Genomic DNA, 12,318 nt, shown 5'->3' with positions numbered 1-12,318 from the left:
GTATATGTAGCTCAACCACGTATAGGAGACTATATGGGCACACCAGCCCAGGGGCAAGGGTGAAAAAGCAGGAAGGAACAGGAAAGCTGGACGAACGGAAATGGGGAACCCAATGCTGAAAAAGGGAAAGTGTTGACACATCGCAGGGCTGGCAACCAATGTCGCAAAGCAATATATGTATTAATTATTTCACGAGAAGCTAATTTGCTCTGTAAACCTTCACCTAAAGGACAATTAAAAAAAAAAAAAAGTTATATAGTGGGTTGGTATGAAACCAAAAGGGATAAATCATGCAGTGTATCTAGTAACTAGTAGACTAGTAACTCGAGTAGAATATTAAGGTTCATGACTAGGATGGTACCTTTATGGACTAACATAACTTAAACTCTCGATTATGCAGTTCAGGGCCTTGAGCTATCTAGAAATGAGACAGTGGTGAACAAGACAGAACAATACTAAGTATCTAGCTCAGTCTCTGGCATGTAGTAGATACTCAGCAAATGTCTGTGAGATTGAAATGAGCCTTCTATGTTTAGTCGTGTTTTAGTTGCAAAGATGAATAAGAACCAGTCCATTCTTTAGAGAATGTATATCCTATGTAGGGGAATGAAACGCATTCACAAATAATTTTAAGAACTAGCAGAACCTGATCATTGTCATGAGATACAAGTAAAGTGCTATGGATGCTTAAAGGAATGACAGCTCATATCTGGTGGTTGAAGTAGCATTTGAGATTGTCTTTAAAAGTTAAGATTTGAGGAGGCAGAGGTGGATAAAGAGAACATTAAACTGTAAATACACTAAGCATAAACTGGATACGATTAGGAAACCCAACTGTATGCTGTTTAGAAATATGTCTAAAATGAAGGCTTCAGAAATCTTCAAAGTAAATGAAGGAAAAAAGATGTATCCTGCAAATATACTAACCAAAAGAAAGGCATAACTGTATTACTATATCAAAGTAAACTTCAAAGTACCTGAGTCATCCTTGACTTCCTTTTTCTCACATCCAGTCTATCAATAAGTCCTTCAAGTGCTACTATCAAAACTTCCCAAATCTGTGATGCAAATCAAAACCAAAAACGAGATGTCACCTCACCCGCACTAGAGTGGCTATTATTAAAAAAACAAAATAACAGGTGTTGGTAAGGATGTGGGGAAACTGGAACCCTCATTCATTGCTGGTAGGAGTACAAAATAGTATATCTGCTGTGGGAAACAGTTTGGTGGTTCCTCAAGTGATTGAACATAGAACTACCATATTACTTAGCAGTCCTAATCCTAGGTGTATACCCACAAGATTTGAAAGCAGCAGTGCAAACAGAAACTTGTACACCACTCTTCATTGTGTCAAAAGTTGAAAATAACGTCAATGTCTATCAACAGATGAATGGATAACCAAAATGTGGTATATACATACTGTTAGGGATTGAATTGTATCCCCCCAAAATATGTGTCAACTTGGCTAGGCCATTTTTCCCTATTGTGTGGTTTGCCACCATTTTGTGATCTGATGTGGTTGTCCTATGTGTTGTAAATCCTAACCTCCATGATGTTAATGAGGCAGTTATGTTAATGAGGCAGGACTCAATCTACAGGATTAGACTGTATCTTGAGTCATTCTTTTTTGAGATATAAAAGAGAGAATTGAGCAGAGAGGAGAGGGACTTCATTACCATCATCCAAGAAGAGCCAGGAGTGGAGCGGCTCCTTTAGACCTGGGGTCCGTGTGCTGAGAAGCTCCTAAACCAGGGGAAGATTGGTGACGAGGACCTTCCCCCAGAGCTGACAGAGAGAGAAATCCTTCCCCTGGAGCTGGTGCCCTGAATTTGGACTTCTAGGCTCCTAAACTGTGAGAGAATAAATTTCTGTTTCTTGAAGCCACTTGTGGTATTTCTGTTATAGCAGCACTAGATATTACTGAGCCATAAAGAGAAATGAAGTCCTGATACATGCCGCAACATGGAGGAACCTTGAAAACATTATACTAAGTGAAATAAGTCATCACAAAAGGACAAATATTATATGTTCTCACTTACATGGAATAGGCAAGTATATAGAAACCAAAGCTTATTAGTGTTTACCAGGAGTGGGAGAGAGGGAGAAAAGGGGAGTTACTATTTAGAGGTGCTGAGTTTATGTTAACGGTAGTGGGCTAAGAAAATGATAGCGGCAATGGTTGCATGACATGAAGATTGTAATTGGTGTCACTGAATTATGCATGTAAAAATTGTTGAATCGACAGATGGTATGTATATTTTTACCCCCCACCTCACAAAACCCAGGGGGAACTCCAGAACTTCCCAAATCTGACCACTTCTTGCACCTTCACTTTTAAGCCCTCCTTTTCCACTTCTTCAAGGCATCATTGTTTCTTACCTGAGAAGCCACAATAGCCTCTTAATAATTGGCCTTTGTCCTTTCATTCTGGCCCCACTATAAATTCCTCTCCAGTGTGAATCACATATGTCAGATCATGTTGCTTCCCTGTTGAGAAAGGCTTCCCATTACAGTTACGATACAATCTAAAGTCCCAACCATTGTGAACAACAGGTTCCTCTCCGATCTCATTTTCTGTGCCTTTATCTTGCTCAGTTCGTGCCTGACATTCTGGTTATCTTTCTGTTACTTGAACCTACCAGGTGTGCCGTTGCCACGGGGCCTTTACACGTACTTTTCTCTCTGCCTAGATCTCATATCTTCCACATATTTATATATTTATATGAATTACTCCATTACTTCAGTTCTTGGTGCAAATGTCACCTTCTCAGAGAAGTCTTGACAGCCTATCTAAAATGCTGTGTCATACTCTATCCTCTTATATTTTTCTTTATAATGGCACCAATTACTGCTTAACCATACATATTAGTGGGTTTTTTTTTTTTTTATGTAATAGTCTTTGTTTTCTATTTGAATGTAAGTTCATGAGATAAAGATTTCTATTTGGAACTTAATTCGTTGTGACTAGAACAGTGAGTGATGTATGGTTGTTGTTAGTTGCCGTTGAGTCAAGTCCGACTCATGGAGACCCCGTGTGTGCAGAGTAGAACTGCTCCATTGGGTTTTCAAGGTTGTGACCTTTTGAAAGTGGATTGCCAGGCCTGTCTTTTGAGGTGCCTCTGATTGGGTTCAAATCACCAACCTTTCAGCTAGTGTTCAAAAATATGTTGAATGGATAAATGAATGGACAGGTCTGTTGTCACCATATCAACCATATACTGTGCTCTGACTTAAAAATTAAAATCACATGCAGTAAAATTCACTCTCTTTGATTAATGGTTATACCCTGACTTTCAATTCTAATTCTTCAGTCCTGACATCTTTTCTGAGTGTCAGTTCTCCTTTTTTGTAGCTTTTTAAACAAATGTAGCTTCCTCAAATTGTCATTGTTCTTCCTCAAACCTGTTAAAAATAAACTGAATGACAATAACAATAAAAAAAACTCATCTTAAAAAAAAAACTTCCCAAATTAAAAACAAAATAACTTCTTGCAGCCTCAGTTTCGGCTAATTATTTTGGTGGATACCCATTTGCCTTATCTGGAAGCACCTTCATTCTCTTTATATCTTTCCTCACCCCTGCTATCCCATACTACATATATATTCTCCATCTCCCTAGTTTTACTTATTGTATTCATTAAAAGTCTCTTGAGTGAATCTGTTCTGTCCTTTTTTTCTGCTTTGCTCCAGGTGCCAATCATCCTTGACCTGTACTAATACGATCTTTTAACCTGCCTCTTTATCTTTGCTCTCTTTTGCTTTCCATTTTGCTGCCAGGATTATCCTTTTTTATTTCTCATATAGAATCCGTATTATAAAGTATCAGGGGCTGCTGTGGCTCCTCTACCATCATCAGGGACTCAGGTTCATTTTGTTCTTTTGCACCATACTTACCAAGTAGCTTCTTCTTATGGTCAGGGATTGCTGCTGGCACTGTAGCTATAATGCTTGTTTTTGTTAGGAAGTAGTAGGAAGAGCAGGAGTATCGTCTTGGGTAAGCCATCCTCCTTGTAAAGAGCCTTCTAGGAATCCCAATACAGTGACTTCTATTGATACCTCATTGGCCATCCCTAGCTGTTGGGTAAGATAAGAGAGTCTTTTAATGGGCACATGCTTTTAGTGAGCTTTGTTGGTAAGACAGAGGGGAGGTATGGGATAAGAAACCAGCACTGTCTGCCATGCCTCTATTCCTGCTGTTGGGGAGTGCTCATGGTCCTAACATACCATTCACTGCTTTGCTTCCAGACTTTTAATCATGCTTTTTTGTTCTGCCTTAAATGCTCTTTCCCTCCTTGTCTGCCTGGTTACCACCTACTTGTTCTGTAAGATTAAACGTGAACTTCTACGTATAATTAAATACATTTGAATAAATGAGCAATTATAGCCTATAAATCATGAAAAAAGAATTGTCTTGACCTGGAGACAAGCTGTAATGTTTAATTCTCCTTGTTTTCCTAACCAAAAAACTTTATTTTATGTATATTCTCTAATATATAAGGACATATATTTTAAATACCTTTTAAACGTAATATTTAAATATAATTTTTTAAAGGTTAATTGTGTCAAAGAAGAAATATCAAGATACTGTGGGAAAGAAAAGGATTTGATGAAAGCATATTTATTCAGGTAAACTAATTTTTTTTTTTAAAGTTTGAAGGACAAATACAAAGCTATACATCTACCATACCCAAGTAAGTAAAATTTCACTAAGCTAGAATAAGGTTGTATGTAGTGGGGGGTTATAGGAAGCTTAGCAAAAGTCAGTAATAGATGCTATATCTGCTACCTAACCTGTCTCCACTTCAGCTTCGTAATCTAGAAAATGAGGAGACTACTACATACCTCACAGGGCTGTTTTGAATATTAAGTAAGAATCTTATGTGAACTGTTATAAATGCCTGTTAAGTAAGCAGTTAATAAATTGAGTGCTAGGAGTGGATATGTCAGGTTCATATTTAGGTGTGAAATAAATGTACTTTTTTTTTTTTTTCTTTTTGAGGACTCTACTGATGCCCAGGTTATAGATTCCTCGGTATTTGGATCTGCTAATATGTTGGAAGTTTCTCAAATCCTTTCCTACCATTGGGATTTTGCTAAGGAAGTGAGGAAAGATCCCATTTCCTCAGGGACCTACTGTTGAGGAAACTTCATTTTCTCTCCTACTCCTTTTTTTCCCAGCCAGTTTGAGAATCTGTTTGTGTATGTGACAGGGAGGTTGGTAGGAAGCCTCGTTTGGACTCTTCCAGTTTTTTGTTTTCATCCAGCTTTTTTTTTACAAGGTCTAGAGCCTAGCCTTTTCAAAGTTGACACATTTATTGAATGTGTATTTGGTGAATATTTGTGTGTATTATATGCCAGCACTCTGGTAATTGCATAGGATACATGGATAAGACTCTAACATCAAGTAACTTACATCCTAGTATACTATAGATAGACAAGTAAATTGAAATCTGAGGAAATATTTCCCTAATGCGTTTTTAAACTTTTTATAGGGGCAACATATTGCTCAGAGAATTTCCTACTGATACCTTATTTGATGTGAATGCCATCGTTGCTCATGTTCTCTTGTAAGTACCGGAGGTACCTGCTCCCTTGTTTACTTGTTGTTTAGCTATTCATTTCACTTAAATAACCACAATCCATTTGAATATTTTAGGGTGTCAGCATTATATTTGTAAGGACCAGTTTAACACAAACTGTTGGCCTCTCTTCCCACATAAAACCAAAAACCAGTTGCCGTTGATTTGATTCTGACTCGTGGCGATCCAGTATATGTTAGAGTAGAACTGTACTACATAGTGTTTTCAGCAATTGATTTTTCAGAAGTAGATCACCGGGCCTTTTTTCTGCATCACCTTTGGGTGGATTTGAGCTACCAGCCTTTTGGTTAGCAGCCAAGTGCGTTGACTGTGCCACTCATGGACTCCTCCCCCCACATAGAGGATCTAAAATTTCTTTAATGGCAAAGGATACAGAAACATGTAGATATATCCTGACCACAGGGTCATATAATTGGTTTTGATTCTATCTGTGAAGTGAGGTTTTTACCAGATAAGAAGCTCATCTTCACTATTGTGATTGGAGTTTTTTAATTACCTGGCTTGCTTCTTACCCTCGCCTGATTTTTTCTGGACTCTGTTCTAGAAACAGTTCAGATAGTTTTAGGACATGCCTGAGTGTTTACTGAGAGAGAGGGTAGATCAAAGTGTAACATCCCTTAATGACATCTTAAGGATTCAGGATTTTCCTGCAGTCTACGCTGTTGAGGTCTATTATTCTCTTGGGCGACAGAGATAGAAAGTATATGACTTCTTAAGGGCCTAAGTTCACATGAGCCTTTCCAATTGCACATTGATGTAGCCTTTTTGTGCACTAAGACTCTTGTTGACATTGACTGCCTTTTTTTTTCTGCTTGGCTCTCCCAATTCTCTCAGAAGTTGGGTGAAAGTTAAATTACATAAAACTCAATCATAGGTGAAAACTTGTGGTTATTACTTTGCAAATGGACACTTTTAGATTTCCAAGTCCTAATAATGTATTACAGGAAGGCTTTTAGAATTCTCTGACAGCCACAATCCCTGAGGGTTATAGATTAAGAAACCAACTGTAATGAGTGAAAAATGACCTTTTGAGGAAAGAGAAGAGTTATTGGGCTGCCTTGGAAGCCCTTTCCTGGGATGCAGTAGGGGTGGCTATTGTGAGGGTAGGGGGTCATCTGACACTTAGCAAAAAGTCCAAGTAATAGGTGTAATAGTTGTCCTCAGAAAGCTTACTGATTTCTGCTCTTTTTCCAGTGGGTATCCCATGACTGTCTTTGACCCGGAAATGATGGTGAAGAACCTTCTTTGAGGGGTAGTGAAATGATAAGATTGTCTTTCCCTAAAGTATGAATCTAAGTTTGCTTTTTATTAGGACAGCAGTTAAGTGGTCAAGTCAAAATTTATTGGCGTTTCCTCCATTTATAAAAATGGATCACTCATATTAAAATGTATTAGTTTCAACTAACTTGTCAGTTATTTTTGACACAAATCCACTACTTAGCCTGATACTGAAGAAGAAATATTTGCAGGTAATGTTTGGGTTGTTTTTGTATTTTTCAAAATACTTACACATGAACTGAAATCATGCATTTGAGAATATCTGTATTGCCTTTTTTGGTTTGCTTGTTGAAAATAGATAACTCATCCTCATTATTCTTTTCTCGAAGCATTTGGATTTTTGTTCATGTAGAATGTTTTGATTGAGACCAGTGACGCACAATTATACTTGAACTTTACTTCATGGTTGACAGAAAGATCAAGGTTTTAGGTAATCCCTTATTATCAGAATGCAGAAAATGCAATTGTTGAAAAAAAATTAAGTTAGTAAAATCTCAGAATAGAATAACAAGTATGAACGTAGACCAAGGTTTATACAATTAAAGAACTATATTTTTGGACTTTTATGGCCTACTGTTTAGCTTTTTTGGGGGGGGGAGGGAGAATTTATAATATTCCTAAAACATTGTTGATTAAAAATTTGTTGGTCTATTAAAACTTTCTTACATTGATTCTCTAGGATACATTAAATGAAATAAACCAAGTACTTAGGGTATGGCATAGTACCATGTATGTAAGAAGTGGATGTTAAGTCCAAAACAGTAAAAGATGTAAGATGTTACCCTATATGTATTATCCCAAAAATATATATATTTATTTATATATCATTTTTTAACACCAGGCTTCTGACCTTAGAACTAGTTCCCCATGCCCAGTTCTTCACAGGATAACAAGATGAGAGCCAGATGGCTACACTTAAACATATAGTAGAGTTTGTACCACTGGACAAAACCTTTGAGATTATGATGTTCTGAGCTTATATAGTACCTTACACATCTACTTCTCCCCTCCAGAGAGAGAATGCTTATCTCTACTGTTAAATATAAGCATTTGGCTCTGGAAAAGAGAAAGGTTTCGGAACCCTTTGAGTGGGAATTGGAGCAAAGGAGAAAAACGAGGCAAGTTTAGAATGTAAAGAGAAAATGGCTTTAGGGTAAATAAATGAGACTTTGTCCATCTTTACGTCCTGCTAATTTCTGTGTTTAGGAAGCTTGGACTGTGCAGGGACACTGAGAAATCCAGGAATGATTGCCTTCTAACAGAGGCACATGCCAGTGTATGTATATGGCATAACTCTTTCTGGGTTTCAGGAGAAACTGACATATTGGTTCACAGGAATGGAATGGGGTGGCTTGCAGTGGGGAGTTGGAGGTAGATTCTTCACTCTTCAACTTTTTGGGGACCTTTTGAGTTTTGAAACATACAGAAAAGTATTACCAATTCACAAAATATATTAAATTAAAAATAAAAATTTGGATTTAAAGTCTCGGATTTCTTAACTCTATTTTCTAAAATATCCATAACCCAAACTGATAGAATTGAGTGGTTTGTTACGTGAGGAAAAATTTACCTCACAGCTTCTGGATGGGATTAAGAAGGGCAATATTTTAAAAAAGAGAAGTAAAGTAACAATCTTTCTTTTTTAATTGAGAATACCATATATCTGATTAGTCTGAGGCCAAATTAGCTAGAGGTATAGGAGATTGAGGCCCTGCAATCTTAAAATGCAGATTGGAAGGTTGTATGGTACATCAAGAAACCAGGCTTTACTTAGGATTTGAGTCCTCGTTCCTTACCATTATGTGATTTAAGCAATTTATCTTTTCTGAATGCTAGTTTTCCTCATCTTTAAATTGTTAAAATAATTATAGCCTCATGAGATTGTTATGAAGATTAAATAAGGTAGCTCATGAAAATACGTTGTAGATTTTATGCAGTGCTCTACAAATGTTAGCTGTTTTTTTCTATGTAAAGCAGGAAGTTTCATTTTGCAGTTAAGAAAAAAAGTGATCCAAATTCAGATACCTACTTGTGGTTCTGTTTCACACATAGTGCTAAGAGAAGGTGGTTCATGTGAGTTCATGCTGTGACAATTGGCTGGGGGTATTTGCCTGGAGGCAACAGTTGCAAAGAAAGATCATTCTTTTTTACCTAGTCATTGTCGACTCCTAAAAATCATCAAGTGAAGCAAAACAGGAAGATTTTCCAGTACTGTAAGAAACAATGAAATTTCATGAACTATTAAGATACGGTACTTGGTGTTCTTGTGATTTAATATTTTGTCAGAAAATAGAAGAATTCTTAACATAAATTAACATAAAATATGAACTTCAATATTATAGGGATTCTTTTCAGTTATCCATGGCTTCTGCTAATATTTTATTCTTTAACACATATTGTAGAGCCTGGGTATTGAGTCTTCAGGAGATGTTACTGTAGAACTTTTGGGGAAAGCTACTTTTGGGGTTATTTTCCTCTAAATAAAAAAGGCCAAGTGGCCCACTGTTATAAAAGTTGGGTCAAGTAGACAACCTTAGTTACTTTTCTTTTCGATAACCAGTCAATTCTTGGCCATAAGCCTTATCTACCTAATAGTTATGATAGGAGGGTCTCAAGGAAAAGGAAGGCTTTTCTGGGGGCAGGAGGAGCTCCCAAGTCAGAGCCTCCTCAGGGTATCTCACTCTGTCATTAAAGAATGAAAATTCAAGACAGACGTCCTTTAACCCATTTGGGTCAGTATTTGGGAGTAGAGTGAAGGAGCACAGGCTTGTGCAATAGATCCTAGAGATCCCTAGATGTCCTCATATTCCAGAAATTAACATATTTTAAAAATATATTAAAGCTTAGAAGCCATTGGGGAAAATCACAGAGAACATTAAATTATGAATGTCTAGTTATTATTGCTTCATGGGTAATGACTACTTAATGATCTTTGGGACATTAGGCAATGTAACCCGTCTAAGCCCATGACCTTATTTGTAAAATTGGGTTAATGATAGTACCAATCTCAGATGGTTACCGTAAAAATGAAATGACGGTGTATTGAGGAGGGTTTTTAGTTATGAGACACAGCATCTAGATCTGACTGGCTTAAACAGAAAAGGATTTGGAGACTACATAGGATATCTCAGGCTCAGTAGAAGGGCTGGATAACTGGACTGAAAGGTTACATAGCCCTGAATTATAGTTAAATTATAATTAAAATTAGAACTAGTGTCTGGAGGATTGCTGCGTTACTGCTGAGCACTGGATGCCCCAGTTTGTATTGCTTGCACTGGGGGCATCATTCATGCTGTTATCACTGCTGCCTTTGAAGCTGGCTGTTGTTGCTGCCCGTGCTTCTCAAAATAATTCTCTACCATCCCTGATTCTTTGCATTACAAGCTGCTGGCTCATATCCTCAGGCGAGTGATTCTGGGCCTTGCAACAGGGAGCCTGGAAAAGCAAGTTTCTGGTATTAACAGCTTCTATAACAGGACTTGGGCTTTGCCCACTTTATAAACGGCTTTGGGGCAGTGTCAGACCTCCTCTAACTTCACAAGGAGGAAGGAGAACCAAGATCAACAGCCCAAGGCTAATTCCTATGAGGCCGCAGTCAGACATGTCTTCTCTCTTAGCCATCTTTCCCAACCCTGATGCCAACCATCTGTCCCACAGCACTTTCTACTTGCTGTGGCCACACAGAACTTACAGACCATACTCATGATGATAGGGTTTTTTAGGGAAATAACAGAATTCAGGCTCAGGAACACACAGGATACATTCTTCCATCAGGACAGCCTCTTCCCAGCTGTGCTTGTAGGTACACCTTTCCCTGGCCATAGGCCTCTACTGCCCAAAGGCGATCAGCTTTCTCTCTCTGTGGGCGGGGAAGCCCACCACACCATCTCCTGCTGCCTGGTCTCTCCTGCCACCGCTTCTCATCATTTTCAGGGTTACAGCTCGTTCTGTCTCCTGGTTCCAGGAGCTTCTTGGCTCAGGGATCTCGGGTCCAAAGGACATGTTGGCTCCTGGCTGTTCTTCCCTGGTGGTGGTGGGGTCTTTTCTTTACCACCTCTGGGGTGGCTCATTTCAAGCCCAGCAGATGGCAAAGCTGACCAATCACTTTGTTGGGCCGCAATTACCCTGTCACACAGTCCCGTCCAATCACCTGGGTGGGAGTTACAAGATGAAACTTGTAACTTGGTGAAAGGCTGCATAAAACACAATCCATTATACCACACCCACCACCAAGATTTAGAAAACTGGGAATTCCTAAAGCAAAACAGAAGAATTCAGAGCTGGGCAGCCCAAAAACTGATAAAACTTAAAAAGTGCTTAGTACTATGCCTGACATGTGATAAGTGCCCAATAAATGTTGGCTTTTATTAACCTGTTTTTACCACTCTTTATTGAGAAAAACGATTAGGGAGATTTCCACTCTCAGATTTGATTTTTTAAGCAACTAGGTTGGAGCTATTTACATGATAGTTCAGTTGAGCTCACTAGATAGTACCTTTCTAATTGTTCTGAAACAACTCAAGGGTAATTCTGGACCTATTAGTCAAAATTTATAAGCAGCCACTGGCCCAGATTACCACTGCAACTCCCTTGCCATTCTTTAGTTCTCTCGGTTTTCATCTGCTCTCCCATTTATCTGGTCAGTAATAATATAGTTTAGAAAGTCCTGGCCTCAGTTTAGAAGACCTGGATTTGAATCTCTATCAGTCACTAGCATTGTGACCTGTGGCAGGTTACATAACCCCTTAGACTGTTTTCTCTTTCTCTTTCTCTCTGCGTATATGTATGTACATGTAGAACTAAGGCCCACCTTCCAAGAATATTTTCGAAGATTTAAATGAAAACATGTGAAAACACCTAGCACATAGTAATTACTGCTCAGTAAATATTTATTTTAAATGAAGAGCCTTGGGAATTACAGAAGATCAAATTTTATATTTTTAAAAAGATTCAAGAAATCTGTAATGAATAGATAAATATTTAATTAAGCCAATGTCATTTATTAGGGCAGCACTTTTGGGGCACCCATGAGGTCAAAAAGTTTTTATAATGTTACCATTTGTTTTTTTCACTTTGCTTCTCTCATGAGTGCAGTTTCCAGAGGCTACATGGCATGTGATGTCAAAATAGATTGAATGCAGAAGCAAATATGAGAATCCGTCTGCCTTTTTTTAGTCCAATATTAAAGAGATTTGCAAAAATGTAAAACAGCTACTATAACTCTTCTCACTAAATTAACAAAATAATTTTTTTAAATAAAAAGTGTTACATATGTTAACATGTTGTTATTTTAAAATGAATTAATACAGTTTGAAAATGTCTATTTTGGCAACTATTGATACATAAAACCTATACAAGGTTTGAGGGTGTGAAGGGTTCCTGAAACCAAAAAGCTTGAGAACTGCTGTATTAGGGGAAAGTACCATGTTTTCTGTATAAGG

General features: G+C 37.9%; 1 protein-coding gene across 3 annotated transcripts in view; it reads left to right on the top strand.

Annotated features, from left to right (window-relative positions):
• The window catches only part of TXNDC16 (thioredoxin domain containing 16), a 130,828-nt gene that overhangs the window by 16,494 nt on the left and 102,016 nt on the right, over positions 1 to 12,318 (top strand). For all 3 annotated transcript variants that reach the window (XM_049897806.1, XM_049897804.1, XM_049897805.1), the window contains 2 exons: positions 4,552 to 4,625; positions 5,492 to 5,566. In XM_049897806.1, the coding sequence (XP_049753763.1) occupies positions 4,552 to 4,625; positions 5,492 to 5,566 (149 nt within the window). The remainder of the gene's footprint in view (positions 1 to 4,551; positions 4,626 to 5,491; positions 5,567 to 12,318) is intronic.

Source organism: Elephas maximus, chromosome 10, assembly GCF_024166365.1.
Source record: "Elephas maximus indicus isolate mEleMax1 chromosome 10, mEleMax1 primary haplotype, whole genome shotgun sequence".
Classification (NCBI taxonomy): Eukaryota; Metazoa; Chordata; class Mammalia; order Proboscidea; family Elephantidae; genus Elephas; species Elephas maximus.
The sequence above is the reverse complement of the archived record's forward strand: the minus strand, read 5'-3'. Positions and strand labels throughout refer to the sequence as shown.